This window comes from Erythranthe guttata, chromosome 6 (genome assembly GCF_056151865.1).
Source record: "Erythranthe guttata isolate IM_541 chromosome 6, IM_541, whole genome shotgun sequence".
Classification (NCBI taxonomy): domain Eukaryota; kingdom Viridiplantae; phylum Streptophyta; class Magnoliopsida; order Lamiales; family Phrymaceae; genus Erythranthe; species Erythranthe guttata.
Genome location: NC_142538.1, coordinates 381545 through 397271, shown reverse-complemented (window position 1 = coordinate 397271; position 15727 = coordinate 381545). Strand labels below are relative to the sequence as shown.

At 38.7% G+C, this 15727-nt stretch overlaps 5 protein-coding genes across 7 annotated transcripts; 3 read left to right on the top strand and 2 right to left on the bottom strand.

Moving 5' to 3' along the window:
* Nucleotides 1-113: 113 nt before the first annotated feature.
* BPA1 (binding partner of acd11 1) lies at nucleotides 114-2729 on the bottom strand. The gene is made up of 5 exons (XM_012988656.2): nucleotides 2419-2729; nucleotides 1741-1844; nucleotides 1532-1607; nucleotides 899-982; nucleotides 114-816 (listed from the first exon to the last, which is right to left on the bottom strand). Exons 1-5 carry the CDS (start codon nucleotides 2422-2424, stop codon nucleotides 271-273), a joined length of 816 nt encoding a protein of 271 aa, XP_012844110.1. The 5' UTR covers nucleotides 2425-2729; the 3' UTR covers nucleotides 114-270.
* A 66-nt stretch (nucleotides 2730-2795) lies between these two features.
* On the top strand, nucleotides 2796-5175 carry OTP81 (Tetratricopeptide repeat (TPR)-like superfamily protein). Its single transcript, XM_012988720.2, has one exon. It carries the CDS (start codon nucleotides 2796-2798, stop codon nucleotides 5040-5042), a length of 2247 nt encoding a protein of 748 aa, XP_012844174.1. The 3' UTR covers nucleotides 5043-5175.
* A 16-nt stretch (nucleotides 5176-5191) lies between these two features.
* On the bottom strand, nucleotides 5192-7437 carry HSF3 (heat shock factor 3). Its single transcript, XM_012988784.2, has 2 exons — nucleotides 7001-7437; nucleotides 5192-6562 (listed from the first exon to the last, which is right to left on the bottom strand). The coding sequence occupies exons 1-2, from the start codon at nucleotides 7244-7246 to the stop codon at nucleotides 5423-5425; spliced, it is 1386 nt and encodes a 461-aa protein (XP_012844238.2). The 5' UTR covers nucleotides 7247-7437; the 3' UTR covers nucleotides 5192-5422.
* A 1995-nt stretch (nucleotides 7438-9432) lies between these two features.
* LOC105964266 (Protein kinase superfamily protein) lies at nucleotides 9433-12235 on the top strand. The gene is made up of 12 exons (XM_012988796.2): nucleotides 9433-9757; nucleotides 9842-9940; nucleotides 10099-10156; nucleotides 10248-10328; nucleotides 10442-10516; nucleotides 10623-10870; nucleotides 10966-11037; nucleotides 11160-11276; nucleotides 11401-11482; nucleotides 11602-11648; nucleotides 11798-11879; nucleotides 11987-12235. The coding sequence occupies exons 1-12, from the start codon at nucleotides 9558-9560 to the stop codon at nucleotides 12068-12070; spliced, it is 1245 nt and encodes a 414-aa protein (XP_012844250.1). The 5' UTR covers nucleotides 9433-9557; the 3' UTR covers nucleotides 12071-12235.
* A 781-nt stretch (nucleotides 12236-13016) lies between these two features.
* On the top strand, nucleotides 13017-15251 carry LOC105964330 (Acyl-CoA N-acyltransferases (NAT) superfamily protein). 3 transcript variants are annotated; one of them, XM_088819165.1, is made up of 6 exons: nucleotides 13017-13268; nucleotides 13872-14094; nucleotides 14172-14316; nucleotides 14438-14537; nucleotides 14618-14846; nucleotides 14938-15251. In XM_088819165.1, the coding sequence occupies exons 2-6, from the start codon at nucleotides 13988-13990 to the stop codon at nucleotides 15122-15124; spliced, it is 768 nt and encodes a 255-aa protein (XP_088675291.1). In that variant the 5' UTR covers nucleotides 13017-13268; nucleotides 13872-13987; the 3' UTR covers nucleotides 15125-15251. The 3 variants fall into 3 exon arrangements, with proteins under 3 accessions (XP_088675291.1, XP_012844314.1, XP_088675290.1); XM_012988860.2 differs by having other exon boundaries at nucleotides 13041-13268; nucleotides 13869-14094; XM_088819164.1 differs by having other exon boundaries at nucleotides 13127-13268; nucleotides 14438-14541; nucleotides 14622-14846.
* Nucleotides 15252-15727: the final 476 nt, after the last annotated feature.

Below are 15727 nucleotides of genomic sequence, written 5' to 3'. Positions count from 1 at the left end.
CATACCATCCAATAATATAAATTACATGCATCTACAGTGCAAAGATAAGAAACTTGTCTAGCAAAGATGCCAATAACTGTAAGAGTTTATATCCTGATGCCAAGACGGAAGACTAGTACTATAAACGGCAGTAAATATCCAGCAATATTTCATGTCCCTTATTCAAGCCTAATGACCAAACATGGAAAATAACAAGCTACTTTCTAGTAAAAGAATTCAACCCCGAAAACGTAAACATATATATACAGAAAAACTATCAGCCCAACAAATTTAGAGAATCAAGCCCTTTGGAGAGGAGGGTTTCTTCTCAGCTTTTGGGGATTCGGAGCTTTGGACATGATCATAACCATCAGCTAAATTTCTTCCATGTTCTTCTTCAGCCATCTTCTCCATCGTTTTCTGCCCAACTTCCCCAGCAGCCTTAGTCACCCTACTGAATGCACCAGTAACCCATGAAGCACCTGTTAGAATATACCTGTTTTTCATGATGGCAGATCCTGCACTACTAACAGTCTGCTCAGCAGCGGCAAAAGCCGATTTGGTCTTTTCAGAAACCTGAAATTTCTGGTCGACTTCCTTCACTGTATCATTGACTATGGTTGCCCCGATACTGATTTTCTCGGTCAATCCAATCTTTTGGTCCAGTGAAGCTACTTTGGCTGTGGCAGTGGATATGAACTGGTGCTTCTCGTCGAAGGATTTTGCTTTGTTAACAGCATCTTTCCCCAATATGAAGCCCTTGGCTAGCATGCTGCTCACAACGTCTTCTGCTTTTTGGACAGCAGATACACCGCCAACATTTATGCTTTCTGATGCCTGAAGAAAATGAAAAACATTTCAGAAATATTTTTACAAGAAAAGGATTAGAAATGATATTATGTCTTATTTATTTTCATACCAAAAATGGTGCTGATGCGGCACGTGGAAGCACATAATCTGGCTCAAGCGCAATATTAACTGACTGGTCAACAATTGTAGCTCCCTGCAAAATAATGAAAGGGCAAAAGCCTAAGAATTTCAGAATCAGAAATGGTGTCGGAATAAGTAAAACTCTTCTACTTTATTTTTACTTCTCTTTCTGTATGTTAACCAAAATAGCAAAAATAAAATGAAGATAAACAAACAACATTCAATCAAAAGATACAACAAAGAGAAACAAGAGTATAAAAGAAAACATTAGATCAGAGAAATTGATTATGAGTTTTATTCTCAATAAGGATTAGTTGCTTATTTACCTACAAAATTAAAGGATATTTGAAAGGAAAAATCTTAATAGGCTAGGCTCCCAGAAAACCTCTACTGATTAATCAAATAAGAATCATGGAAGAAATAACTTCCCAGCAGCTAGTCCAGACAGTTTCTGATATATCAATCACACACCATATCCATGAAAGTGTACAGCAGATCTCACTTGTGAGAAATTAAAAAAAAGCACATTTTATAGTGTTTCCTTGTAAATACCATACTTGGTCAAGTGATTTCATGCTACAAGGTGACATATAGAAAGACTTGAGGGGATTGAGAAGGATACCGAAAGAAGAACTGCAGTCTCTGCACCCTGCGGATCCTTGAAAGTGACAAGTGCAGTTTGAGATCGCTCGTTCCCACTAAACATAAAATGGAGCAAATATAAATTGTACAATAACAATACTTCTTTTTTTGAGTAATGTACAATCACAATACTGAGAATGTATAATTGGAACCATGTATCAGAGGAGAAAAAAGAGATTGTGATCGAACCTCTTCATTTCAACATATTCAATTACCCCTGAGAAGGAAAAGAACTCCTGGATGTCTTGTTCAGTAGCACCAAGTGACACATTGCTTACTTTCACAGTCCTGATCTGTCATGCCAAAATAAGCAGATAAATGTATTGTGATTTGTGAGTAGCAACAAAAGGTAAAGCTGTATATCATGTCTCCGAAACATTCTCATAGAAAAATAAAAATTTCCATATCCTTTTCTATGATCAAATTACTTGTTGTATAATTGCTGTCAGCATTACTGTGAACAAAAAAAAAAAAAAAAAATCTGGATCTGGAGTCACAGTTTCCATAATCAGCCTACTTGTCCTCCATGCTAATGAAATACCACACCACATCAACTCATTATTGAATCTATTGACAGCGGACGAAAAAACACAAACAAATTTGGGAAATTATGCTGCAGAGAAGAACTAAATAAAACATGAGTCGCAATTCAACGAATTAAAGAGGAATCGAACAAACAAAATCTCTCCACCGCGCTCCGTTTTAGCAACACAAGATGAAATTAAATCAACAAATTGTAATTAAACAGCCATATCGGAAAATAAGATATAGATCGATATGCCATCGGTATATTTCATACAAAACCTATTAAGATGAAGAAAAAAAATTCAATAAACCGACATGCAGGGGGCAATAGAGATCACTAACCGACATAGGAACGGAGTCTATTTGGTTCGGGAGAAAGATCAAAACCTATTTGGATTCGAATGAAAAAAAAAATGGAAACTGGTGTGCTATGTGTGTGTGTGTTAGAGAGAGAGAAGCAAATTTGGAGATGAGATTTCTCTACGAAAGGCAGGAAAGTATGGTGAGGTTTTGATTCTCTGTGCAGTTTAAAATACTGAATAAGGCTTCTCAAAAAATGTGCTTTTGATGAGAAATTTATTGGACCGCATGGCAACACGTGTGGGCCCACATAACACCGACACGTTTCTTCGTCCTGTGATATTCATAATCATAAATATTTATTTTTCTATTTAGATATTTTAACAAAATAATAATTTATTTTTTCTAGATAATAAATTATGTCCCAAGACAAAACTAGAAAGTGCGGTGTGGCTGAACCGAACCATCTTATGGCGGCTCCGAGCGTTCCGCTCACGAATTTCGTAACTGTCAATAACGACCGGTACTTTGCAAACCACCCCACAGTTACACTCATCGAAAAATGCTCAAATTCACGGCAGCTCAAGCAAATTCACGCTCAAATGCTTCGCTGTGGCCTATTTTTTGACCCATTCTCCGCCAGCAAACTCGTACAATCCTATGCTCTTTCGGAATTATCCAGCCTCCACTACGCCTACAAAGTGTTCGATCAAATTCCTCAACCAAATCTCTACTCTTGGAACATCCTCATTCGTGCATCTGCCTCCAGTCCTCAACCCATTAACTGCCTTTTAATGTTCATTCGCTTACTTCATGTGGGTGGCGAAAAACCCAACAAATTCACCTACCCTTTTGTCATCAAAGCCTCTGCCAAGCTTGATGATTTCCAGCTCGGAAAAGGGATTCATGGGATGGTGATTAAGGAGGGTTTTAGTTCCGATTTATTCGTGAGCAACTGTTTGATCTATTTCTACTCGGAATGTGGGTGTTTGGACATGGCTCGTCGGGTTTTCTCGAGTATGTCTGAAAGGGATGTTGTTTCGTGGAATACGATGGTCAATGGTCTTGCTCAGAACGGTTATGTTGATGAGGCGGTGGAGTGTTTTCACAGAATGGAGGAGGAAGGTTTAAAACCGAATGATGTTACAATGGTGGGTGTTTTATCTGCTTGTGGGAAGAAGTCGGATGTGAAGTTCGGAAGATGGGTGCATTCGTATATAGAGACAAATCGGATCAGACTCAGTCTGATTCTGTGTAACGCAATTCTTGATATGTACACCAAGTGCGGGAGTATGAAGGATGCGAAGAAACTTTTCGACAAGATGGTGGAGAAGGATATAATTTCATGGACTACTATGCTAGCTGGATACGCCAAGTCGGGAGATTTTAATGCAGCTAGAGTTCTTTTCGACAAGCTGCCTAGTAAAGAAGATATTGCCACATGGAATGCTCTTATCTCTGCGTATGAACAAAGTGGTAACCCCAACGAGGCAATAGCTATTTTCAACGAGTTACAGCTCAGCAAGGCATCTAAACCCGATGAGGTCACACTTGTTAGTACCTTATCAGCTTGTTCTCAATTGGGGGCAACGGAATTTGGCAGCTGGATCCACGTGTACATGAAGAAGGAAGGTATGAGGTTAAATCGCCACCTTGTCACTGCACTAGTCGACATGTACTCAAAGTGCGGTGATCTACACAAGGCGCTTGAAATATTTAACTCCGTTGATAAAAGAGATGTCTTTGTATGGAGTGCAATGATAGCTGGATTGGGCATGCACGGGCGTGGTGGAGATGCAATAAAGTTGTTCTTGAAGATGCAGGAGGCTAAGGTGAGGCCTAGTTCCGTTACTTTCACCAATTTACTAGCCGCATGCAGTCACTCTGGGCTAGTTGAAGAGGGTCGAGAGTTTTTCGTTCAAATGGACCAAAATTACAAGATTGCCCCTGGTGTGGAGCACTATGCCTGCATGGTCGATATTCTTGGTCGAGCGGGTCTGTTAGAGGATGCTGTGGATTTGATAAAGAATATGCCTATGGCTCCTGGTGCTTCTGTTTGGGGGGCTCTTCTTGGTGCTTGTAAACTTCATAGAAATGTCGATCTAGCTGAATATGCGTGCAACAGTTTACTCGAGATCGAACCTCAAAACCATGGAGCTTACGTGCTTTTATCTAATATATATGCTAATTTGGGGAAATGGGACAAAGTTTCAGAGTTGAGGAAGCGTATGAGAGACGTCGGATTGAAGAAAGAACCTGGCTGTAGCTCAGTAGAGGTTAATGGTGTTGTTCATGAGTTTCTGGTCGGTGATAGTAGACATCCTCTGTGTAAGAAAATATACTCGAAGCTTGACGAGGTTGCAGCTAGGTTAAAACATGTTGGTTATGTTTCAGACAAGTCACAGCTACTGCAATTAGTGAAAGAAGAGGATATGCAGGAGAAGGCTTTGTATCTTCATAGTGAGAGGCTAGCTCTTGCCTTTGGGCTTATTACTCTCGGCCCGTCTCAACCGATTCGAATTGTGAAGAATCTTCGTGTTTGTGAAGACTGTCACTCTGTTATTAAACTAGTATCGAAGCTTTACGACAGGGAGATAGTGTTGAGAGACAGGTATCGGTTTCACCATTTCAGAGGAGGGTCCTGCTCTTGTATGGATTATTGGTGAATGTTAATTAGACTTCGTTTGTACTTTATCGATCTAAACGTTTCTTCATGTTTTAGGCTCATAGTCTCGAACAAATAATTTCGACAATTTTCAAGCATCAATAACATAATCCACAAGAGTAAACCTGAAGAAACCACATCCAGAACATATGGAAAAACAAAATATATATTTAGAAAAACGGAAACCCGCGTATATATGTTGTTCAGTTATTTACATACACTATGAAACCTTTTTCATTACCGTACTCATGTAACGTATTATTGATACATCAGGCGTGTATCGGTAATGAATAAAGGTCAAATGTATCTGGTAAACCGAGACTGAATTTATTAAACCTCTGCAAAGTGGCTCTGTAATCCCATGATGCTAATAACATACAGTCAACCACTCTCTGATGCTGATGCAAGAAGCCCCATATGTTCAGTAAGACTATTCAAATTCTTCAGTTTATCCCACTCACTTTCTTGCTCCTTCTGTTCATCTTCACCACTACCATTTATCTTGTCTGTGTTATCATCGGTGCTCGAAAGAAACTGTTCCCAGAAAACATCATTTATACTTGGCAGCTTCTGTATATCATCAAGCAAGATATCAATGTCATAATCTCGCAAAGGTTCATCTAAGCCTATAGACTCTGCTCCCTTAAACGTCCCGTCACAAAGGTCCATGTTATTTTCTGGAGCAATCCCGTGTGGCAGAACAAAGTCAGTCAATCCTGAGTTCACTTCCGGAAACAGAGTATCGTGGGAATTACCATGCACCGCCAAACCGGAGGAAGATTGGATCTCACTTATGGCAGCTGAATTGGGTAAAACCTCCGATAGAGTCAAACCAGACATTCTGTTCGATGAACTACCAGTATCTAACACATCGGAAGGAGGATGCAATTGATCAATCAAGAAACCACTAGTGTTGCTCAACTTAGAGTCGGACCTACTCGAAGTGTTCATGTTCAAGATTTGTCTCAGCATTGATTTCGCAGCTTCATTCATCAGAGGCTTGTATTGGATAATTTGACCATCGGGTGATGTAATACTATACTTGCGAGATATATTTTCTTCGTCCTGATTGGGTAACCTCCTTTTCTTGTTCCCACCGGATATTTGTCTGTTACTGTCGTTTTGCTGATGTACGAGCTGTGACATAAAACCAGGGCTCTGCATTGCTTTTGCGAGGAATGACATCATTTGTTGTTGGCGCTGCTCCATGACATGAACACGTTGACCAACGGTCTGCAATTGATTGTCGGTTGACTGTTGCTGTTGTCTTAACCTGACAAGCTCCTGCATAAGATTATTCTTGTCTCTTTTCAAGCTTTCGACTTCTCCATCTATCCCAGAGCTGCCAACTTCAATGCAAGAACCAACGGATGAATTCTGAGTTTTGGCAGGTTGTTGTTGTTGTTGGATTTGTGCGTGCGAGGGTTTGCGCCTGTTTATGTTCTTCAATAAATGTTTGTGACCTCTCAAAAAACCCTCGTTCGCAAACTCCCAATGGTCTGGATCAACTTTCCTGAAGCCCTAATTGACAAAAGGGAAAAGCAAACTATAAAAGAATTACTGAGGATCGACATACACACAAAAAACACAACGATCGGGAACTAAATCCTAAGTTATGCAGAACAATTTGGCGTTTTCTGCAATTTTCTCCAAAAAATTTTAGATCATATACACACATATAGTTTCAGAAAAAAACTACACTTCATCGGACCATTATTGAATGAACTCCATATCTTTGCAGAAACCAAAGAATATGTATGAAACCTCACTCAGAATCTAAATTACTACTAAATTAAAGGGGAAACGTACAGAATTACCAAATTAAATGTTGATCAGGGAAAATAACCTAGCTGAGTATCTCAAATTCTAATCTCAAAATTAAATTTAGAACTGTTCTTACCAAATAGTGCAGTTCTACAATGAAATTGCAAAGAAAAAGAGGAAAAAGAGGAAACACACATAAGTATTCAACTGACGAACGAAGCTGGAGAAATTGTTGTGCTTGAAATATTTGGGCAAGAGATCTCTGGAAAATTCGGGCACGTTCCAGACGACGAAGCTGTTGTTGCCCTTGCTCCACGAAACCACCGCATCTGTGGCCGGATCATCGACCATATCGTATGTCTTGCTCAAAAACGGCGGCGGCGATGCGGCCGCCGCTGATACAATACCTCCTCCTCCTCCGCCGCCTACGCCTGCTTCCATGACTATCGAAACACAGAATTTAAGAGAGATAAAGTAAGGACAGTGAGATTCTGTGCGTTGGAGGTGTGCGTTTGTGTGTGAGAGAGAAAGCACTGAAGGGCTTAACTCTTAAGTCATTTATAAATAATTGTTTTTTTTTTTTACTGGCAGTAACCGGTCAAAAATGGAACCCCAGAAACCTCCATTGTTGTTTTTTTTTTTTACTGGCAGTCCTTTTGATTTTAATATTCGGATTATTTCAAAATTATTATTCGATTTTCTCGTATTAACCAATAATATATTTGAATTGGATGACCTGTCATTACAACTTATATGGTAACACCGTAACAGTAATTTTTTTATTTTCAAAATTAACAAGTAATCAAATAAATTAAATCTTCGTAAGTTTGATATGTTGCATAATTAACATTTTTTAATTAAAACTTGTTCAAAAAAATCAGATATTTGTAGAAATTAAAACGGGCAACTGGTAACATGTGTGTAACGACGCTACGTGGCAGTAAGCCCATTCTCACCTTCCTGATTAGAAGAATTTACAAAAATGATTGGGGCCCAATTGATAAAGTTATAGAAAATAAAAATTGAGACCATTATATGTTTTTTAAGAGTTAATTGCACAAAATCCCCTGTGTAACGTCTAATTGCTAAAAATGTCCCTATGTTCAAAATATTAGCATCTGCCCCCCTATGTTCTATAGTCAAAGTTAATAAAGCCCCTAAGGTCAGATCGTGATTTCACTCGCGTCTTGTGCGATTATTTCTCCAATTTTTATGTTGAAATGACATAGGTGCACTCATATAAATAAACATAAACTAAATTTGGCTTGATTATATATAATCTAAACTTCTAGGACCAAATTGCAGTTTTAAAAATTCTTGAAAAAACCCCAATTTGCAACAAATCATCAGTTTCACCCTCTTCCTTTGCTTCATCCCGCCGCCGGCCACACTTGAACCACCACCACTACAGCCGCAACACCACCAACACAAACCAACACCTCGGGCTGTGAACGAACGCTGGTTCAGACTGTTAGGTACAGGTTCTTCCAAAATCAGCTATAGATCCGTAAAACAGTTCAAAACATAGGAAAGAAAAAAAAAATATGTAATGAATAAGAACGGCTCAGTTCCCTTTTCCAGTGTTCATACAGTCGATTCAAGGTCTGGTGGTAACACCAACTGAAAACAAGCACCAAGCAACAGCCACTGATCTGAAACCCTAGATCTGACCCCAAGACTCACTCTGAGTTGACTCACCAACACATGCACAGTCAACTCAGTAGATAACTCACCCTCTCCACTCAGCACAAACCCAGATTTCTGTACTCAAATTACCAAAACCCTCACAGAAGAGGATTAAGGTCAGAAAAGTCACGGTTTGAATAAAAGGTGAATCACACTTGTCTCTCTCTCTCACCATAGTATTTATACACGAAGTTTCAACGGTCTTCAGCATTAAGTGTGCTGCGACGGCAAGGACGCCCATTGTCCGGCTAGACCTGCGACGGTGTCGCCGGAAAACGACAATGAGTGACGATATACTGTAGAGAGAAAAGGGGACAATGAGAAGAGAGAGAAACGGCGCAGCAGTGAAATGCTGCTAGGGTTGAGAGGTGAGTAGAAGAATGGGGCAAATGGAGGGCTTAGATTAAAACCTCACAATAAACGGTCCAGATTGAAGTTTGACTGGATCAGTGGGCTTATGTTGTATTGGGCCCGATTTCACGAGTTGGGGCTGAAATTAATTAAGTGTTTGGCCCAGATCACAAACAGATCATTTTTTATTGGGCTCAAACTTAACACAGACCCTTACCAAGAATAGCCATCATCTGATGACCCACGAGAAGCCGACGGACGACTACTCCGGCGAAAAACAGGGTGGGCAACGGAGGCAACGAGAAGAGGACCTCAAAACCGGATAAAACGAGGAATGGGGAGATCGCCGGCGGAAGAGAAAGAGCCCGCAGTCAGGCTCACGAATGACAACGGAAGCTTTCGAAATGACGGCAATGGAGCGCCACCGCCGACGATGTTCTTCGAGATGGGGTGGCACGTGGGAGGTACTTTTTAGTTTATTGTATATTTTAATAGGGATAGTTTAGTCATTTCCGTTAAGTCAACAGATTAATCTCGATCAGGGGCGGTAGGCTAAATATATGCAGCATAGGGGGTAATTGCTAATTCTTATAAAACGAGGACTTATTGGACAACCAGACATTACACAGGGGGTTCTGTGCAATTAACTCGTTTTTTTTTTTAATTTTAATTCCTGGCTGAAGATAGAAGTAAAGATCAAAAGGAAAAGAGGAGGATGATGATGCTGTTATCAGCCGATTATCTATCTTTCTCGTCCAATGTTTGCTTCCTCAGAGAATTCAATCGCAGTTTCGGTTTGGATTCTCGTCGCCGGCGAAAGATTGGTAGATGCTGTAGAGCCACTCTCATCACAAATTCCGAATCTTTCGAGGTTGGGAGGCTAATTGGCAGCTATGGATTCATGAACATTACTAGGTTTGTTTTATTTCTCGAAATTACAATTAATTTTGGAGAGAGAGAGAGAGAAAAAAAATTGATTGATGTGTGATGGTTATGCAGTTACTCTGGGTTTCAGTCGGGAATGGGGATGGAATTTGTACCAGAAGATGTCGGCAGATTTAGGGCTCAAGATGTTGGAGAAGGAAGTGTAAATATCAGGTGCGTTTCTTATTTATTTGTTTTCATTTTTCCTTTTAGAATGTATGTATAATGTGAATTCATCGACTCTATTTTCGATAATGCAATGTATATATACTCAACTTGGTTGGGTGTCATTATGCTTGCTGCTTATATTATATGTGGCAGCTACTTTGCAGACTTTATGAAGGAAGAATAGCTCAGGGCCCACTTAGAGGTACCTCCGTTATTTTTAAGGTGATGAATCGGTATATTCGTTTGTACTTTGATATATTTGCGTTTATTTCGTTTTGCTAATATTACTCGTTCTTTTTGTAATGTGGTGAAGGTGTATCCAGGGCAACAAGTTGGCGGCTTCGAAGCTGACTCAATGGCTGCAAATGAGCTCAGCGCCCATGCTTCACTTCAAGTACCGTCAAATTCTTGATATCATTTCCGAACATTGCTTTCCGACAAAATAATAATTGTTTGAATTTAGGAATCTTGCTTATGAGAATATGAACTGCACATTATTCTTTGCAGAGCAATTCGAAAGCTGTAGCCTGCCAGAATATCCAGGTACTTCTTGGAGGATTCGAAACAAAGACTGGTGAGCAGGTATGTATGATCATTGATCAAGGTACACTTGTATGTGGAATTTTTTTTTTTTTTCTCTCTCAGTATTTTATTTTTGAAAATTTATAGATTAATCTGTTGTCTGAAGTGGCTTGCATTCCGGAATGACGGAAAGTACACTGCTGCTGACTATGCAAAAGTGGCAAGTGAAAAGATGTCGAAGATTAGTGATCTTGGTGGGCAGAGAAATTGGAATCCTTTTGAGAAAGATGAAACTGTAAAGAGGAGAAGGTACTTCGTGACTAAACTGCTTCAAGGCACTATTCGTGGCCTGGCTTACATGCACGACCATGACAGATTGCATCAAAGTCTTGGACCTGCTTCTGTTGTTCTCAAGTATGCATACCTCTGACAGAGTTAAACAAATTACTTTTTCTTTGTTTTTCTGTTTCCCGTCTGACTATATGAATCTTTATTCTTTAAAATGGCAGTACAATGGCGGAGAAAGAGGCTTCTTATTTGATTCCAAGGCTTCGAGATCTTGCATTTTCAGTGGATGTAAGGTACGTGCAGCAGTATGGTGGTCTGGTGGTCTGTCTATCTTTAGTGTACGTATGTAAGATAAACAAACAAGGACAAAATAGCCAACTTTCTCAACTAATGGACAAGTTTGATGCCTTTGAAGGTATTCTGAGATAGAGGGAGATACGAGGACATTGTCTGAAGGACTTTGGAGAAGGGCATCAGTTGCTGGTGCTTTCACTCTTATGGAGAAACGAGCTTTCGGAATAGCAGATGACATGTATATATACACTATTAATCTTCCTTTTTTGTCTTTCGATTTAATTTTAAGCATATCGATTATGTTTAGAAAGATTATTCGTCTATCTCCTTATTCTCTTTTTGTATCTTGGGCGCATTCACAGATATGAAGCTGGTCTTCTTTTTGCATATATGGCTTTCATTCCATTCTGTGAAGCAGGTGTCATGGACAGCCTCTCGTTGCGAGTGAGTCTAATCAATGTGCATCGTAATTTATTATTTAAATGTGTAATATCTTGTATATGAAGTAACTGGTAGTTGTTATTGTAAGAGATCTAATCATTATTAATGTCTTGAATTAACAGAGGCTTCTTGAGAATACCTTCAAACTCGATGTCCAAGCCATGAGAGAGTAAGTTGCCTCGCTTTGTGTTGTTTGAACTTCATTTCTGACTCACGACATTCGAAACTCGCAAATGTCTCTTTTTATTTTATTTTTTCGTTTTCTTGAAACTCGCAAGCGTCTATAAATTAATTTGACATTTGACACATTGCTGGCAGATATTGTTTAGCTGATGATCGTCTTCTTGAAGCGGTTAAATTTCTTGATCTTGGTGATGGTGCCGGTTGGGAGTTACTCCAGGTCTACATTCTTTCACGATAACAACTTTTTGTTGTAAAAAATCGAGAAATATACGCCATTTTCCGGGTTTTTTTTAACGTATATTTTGTGGACTGTTATTTCTCCAGGCTATGCTAAATGGTGATTTTCGGCAGAGGCCTATTGCAGAGGCAGTACTGAACCATAGATTCTTGGCTGGAGCTTTCGTTTAACATGGCAAGCAAGCAGAAGCTGAATATGAAAAATGATTGTGAAGAAATCTACTTTTTGCCAAATTGAACCCTCTGTAATCATATGATAGATAACATGTACACAGTTTATTGAATTTAATTGTTTATGTACAAATATTTATTTAATTAGTATACACTTTTAGATTATATTAATGTGTATATATGATGTGGATTGAGATACGTGTGACTAGGGGTGTAAACGAGCTGAGCTCGCCTTATTTCGCGAGCTCGAGCTCGAGCTCGCTACAACTATATAAGGCTCGAGCTCAAGCTCGAGCTCGACGAGCCTACAATTTTCAGCTCGAGCTCGAGCTCGAGCTCGTTGTGTTTCTAAGGAGCTCGAGCTCGAGCTCGTATACCAAACGAGCCCGAGCCCGAGCTCGAGCTCGGCACAACCAAATTTTCATTCAATTAGAAAAGTAATATTATTATTTTTTATTTATTATTAATAATATCCATTATTATATATTATTAATATGTATTAAAAATATATAGAAAAAGGTAAAGCGCGCGAGCCGACTTGCGAGCTGTCGAATAACTGAAATGAAGCTCGAGCTCGGCTCTTCGAAAAGCTCGGGCTCGTTAGCTCGAGCTCAAGTACGAGTTTTTTTCGAGCAAGCTCCGGAAGCTCACGAGCCGGCTCGACTCATTTACACCCCTACGTGTGACATCATAAATCATGAATACAAATTATAACATAAGATCCCTAGTTGTATATTTATATTTTCACAAATGGCAATAACTAATTTCAATTTTGTCACAATTTTCTTTAGGAAAAATCGGAATTTTGAATTCAAAATTGAAAGCAAACAACACTTATTCTTCAAAATTCTCTACAGTGGAAATTAGTGGAAATTTCTCTAAATTAAAAATAAATAAAAATAAATAATAGTATTATTGAAGATTCTTGAAAGTAAAATCGCCAAGACCAAGAGATTCACTCACTCAAATTCTCTACAGTTAGAAACAAAAATCGCCAAAATTGACAACGCGACTCTGTTCTAAACAGAACTTGACGGAAGAGAAGCTCTTCGCAAAGGGGAAGACGAAGGAAGCACGAAACTCAAAAGCGATCGATTCCAATTATTCGTTACCGGCGAAGGAAACTGAAGCAATCGTTTCTGTTCGCTCTTTCACTTCCTTAATTTCATTTTCTTCCATCTATGCGATCGAGCTAAAGGTACGATTTTCTCTCTATGAAGTTTTCATTCTTTTGATTTCTGTAATTCGGTCGGGTTTTCTATGCTTTCGTTTGCGATTATCCGATTTGATTTATCCCCTTTTAAGTTAACGATTTGATTTGATTCATCGTTAATTCTTTTGTTATTTTGGAAATTAGCGACCGTTACGATGATTTCTATTATCTCTAATTGCAACATGGCAGCTCGATTGGTTGACTTTGATGAGGATTTGATGAACTCTGTATGTTCTTGCTTGATCCTTATCATCGTGATGTGTGTATGGGTTCATTTCCCTGTTCAGAACTGTATGCTGTTGGATTTTCAAATTTGCAATTTCAGAAAGGTGCTTCTGTGTGATTGGTTTATTTGAATATTTTATTTTCATGAAGAACAGAGTCTCCAGTTGTTAATCCAGTACAAAAATGTATACATGTAGGCTTTAGTGCCTGTTGCTTGATAAGAAACTCGAGATATGACACTTCGTATAGAACTTCATGTGATCAATTTCGATTTTAAATGCTAATTTGGGGATACCATAGTTTACGAAACTCAATTTCTGTTTTCTTTTCTGGATTAACGGAGCTAATAAAAATCTTTAGTAGGATTCCCGAGGCTGCATGCATGGCTGCTGTTTTAGATGTTGCATAAATGGAAGAAACTATTAGCTTGCACCGTTTCCAAATATTTTCTGGTGATTGACTCAAAATAATAGTCCTCGATGGTAGATCTCAGAGTTCCCTATCGTCCAATTATAGCTTATAGGCCCATACGCCCGTCTGACTTTGCGATTCTTGAGAAAATTCATGGAGATCTATTTCCCATAAGGTCAGAATTATGTTGTCCTTTCGTTCCAAAAAAAAAAAAAAAGATTTAGATGGTTGTAATTAGTTGTTATTCTTCAGGTATGAATCTGAGTTCTTCCACAACGTTGTCAATGGACATGATATTGTCTCCTGGGGAGCCGTTGATCACAGTCGGCCAAATGAACAGAGTGATGAACTTATCGGTTTTGTTACTGCAAGAATTGTTTCAGCAAAAGATAGTGAGGTGAGCCTTGACTGACTCAGTAGTCAATTAATTGTTAGGTGCGGGCCCAACACGAATTTATCGTATATTCGTATTACAATTTCAATATGTTTTTTTCAATTAATGTCATTTTTTCTTGCAGATAGAAGACCTGCTCAGCTTTGACTTGTCGAAAACAGACCAAACATTAGTATACATCTTAACATTGGGTGTCGTAGAATCCTACAGAAATCTGGGAATAGGCAAGTTGTTTGAATTCATTTACTTTGATTTAAAAGAATTTTTATGCTGAATAATTAATTATCTGGTGTTGGATTTTCAGCCAGCTCACTAATCAACGAGGTTACGAAGTATGCCTCAAATGTTTATACATGTCGTGCCGTTTATCTACATGTGATCTCATACAATAATCCAGCCATACATTTTTACAAGAAAATGTCCTTCCAGTGCTTAAGAAGGCTGTACAATTTTTATTACATAAACGGACACCATTACGATTCATTCCTGTTTGTATACTATGTCAATGGCGGTCGATCTCCTTGCTCACCTCTGTAAGTGAAACACTATTTCGTAATCATCTGTTTTAATTTCCTAAAAATACAGTCATTGTAATAAAAGTTATATATGTTTTACTTCTTGCAGCGAACTTGTGACACTATTTGTTACTTATGCAAAGAGTGGATTTAAATCCGTGGCTGCAAAGCTGTGGAGAAACGAAGAAAGGAAGATTTCAAAGTGGCCGAAATGTAAAGAATCCGGTTGTCTTCTACCGACAGTGCAGAATAAAAGATCGGTTACAGGTGAGGGATCTCGGTGTCAATTTGTCTGACTTATTACCGCACATAGAAATTCTTGCATTGTTTGTTGTAACAACTCGTAAAATAATGTGAAATATCATTAACAGTTTCAACTATACATTTAACTGTTGTTAGCATGTATATGGTTGTTTTCGTTGAGGCTTTTATTTTCGTTTTCTTGTTTCTACTCAATCTTGAAAAGCAAAGCCCTGGCTCCATCACTGCTTCGGATTAATTAAGTTGAGCTGAATCAAAATTTCTCAGAGTTTAAATTGGTCTCATTATTAATTCTAATCGAAGATCGAAATTGGTCTTATTTAGAAATTATAAATTTTGATTTTTGTGAAATTAATTTCGCCATGCTGTGACTGACGTATATGTATCAAACTCAAACCCCTTGTAATACTAATTGTAAGACATTGTTTTTTTAGCAATAACAGTTGAATTTGGATTTTAAACACGAAGAGGAAGAAGGAAAATGTTTGGAAGAGTTAGCGTTGAGAGAGAAGTGAATGTTGGTGTAAGTGAAGCGTGGGAGCTTTTCGGCAGCCTTCATCTCGCCAAAATCGTAGTCGAAAGGCTTAACCAATTTGGTCTGTAAAATCAAAGTCGTTCAAGGTGATGGCAACGCCGGG

What these genes read in the sequence shown, in the direction of transcription:
- BPA1 (XM_012988656.2), bottom strand. An exon ending in GAATATGTTGAAATGAAGAG is followed by an intron (nt 1,608 to 1,740) that starts GTTCGATCACAA and finishes TTTTATGTTTAG; the next exon opens with TGGGAACGAGCGATCTCAAA. An exon ending in AGACTGCAGTTCTTCTTTCG is followed by an intron (nt 983 to 1,531) that starts GTATCCTTCTCA and finishes ATTATTTTGCAG; the next exon opens with GGAGCTACAATTGTTGACCA.
- OTP81 (XM_012988720.2), top strand. Translation starts at nt 2,796, where the DNA reads ATGTCCCAAGACAAAACTAGAAAGTGCGGTGTGGCTGAACCGAACCAT.
- HSF3 (XM_012988784.2), bottom strand. Translation starts at nt 7,246, where the DNA reads ATGGAAGCAGGCGTAGGCGGCGGAGGAGGAGGAGGTATTGTATCAGCG. An exon ending in TTCGTCAGTTGAATACTTAT is followed by an intron (nt 6,563 to 7,000) that starts GTGTGTTTCCTC and finishes TTTGTCAATTAG; the next exon opens with GGCTTCAGGAAAGTTGATCC.
- LOC105964266 (XM_012988796.2), top strand. Translation starts at nt 9,558, where the DNA reads ATGATGATGCTGTTATCAGCCGATTATCTATCTTTCTCGTCCAATGTT. An exon ending in GGATTCATGAACATTACTAG is followed by an intron (nt 9,758 to 9,841) that starts GTTTGTTTTATT and finishes ATGGTTATGCAG; the next exon opens with TTACTCTGGGTTTCAGTCGG. An exon ending in TTCGGAATAGCAGATGACAT is followed by an intron (nt 11,277 to 11,400) that starts GTATATATACAC and finishes GCGCATTCACAG; the next exon opens with ATATGAAGCTGGTCTTCTTT.
- LOC105964330 (XM_088819165.1), top strand. Translation starts at nt 13,988, where the DNA reads ATGGTAGATCTCAGAGTTCCCTATCGTCCAATTATAGCTTATAGGCCC. An exon ending in TTTCAGCAAAAGATAGTGAG is followed by an intron (nt 14,317 to 14,437) that starts GTGAGCCTTGAC and finishes TTTTTCTTGCAG; the next exon opens with ATAGAAGACCTGCTCAGCTT. An exon ending in CTACAGAAATCTGGGAATAG is followed by an intron (nt 14,538 to 14,617) that starts GCAAGTTGTTTG and finishes TTGGATTTTCAG; the next exon opens with CCAGCTCACTAATCAACGAG.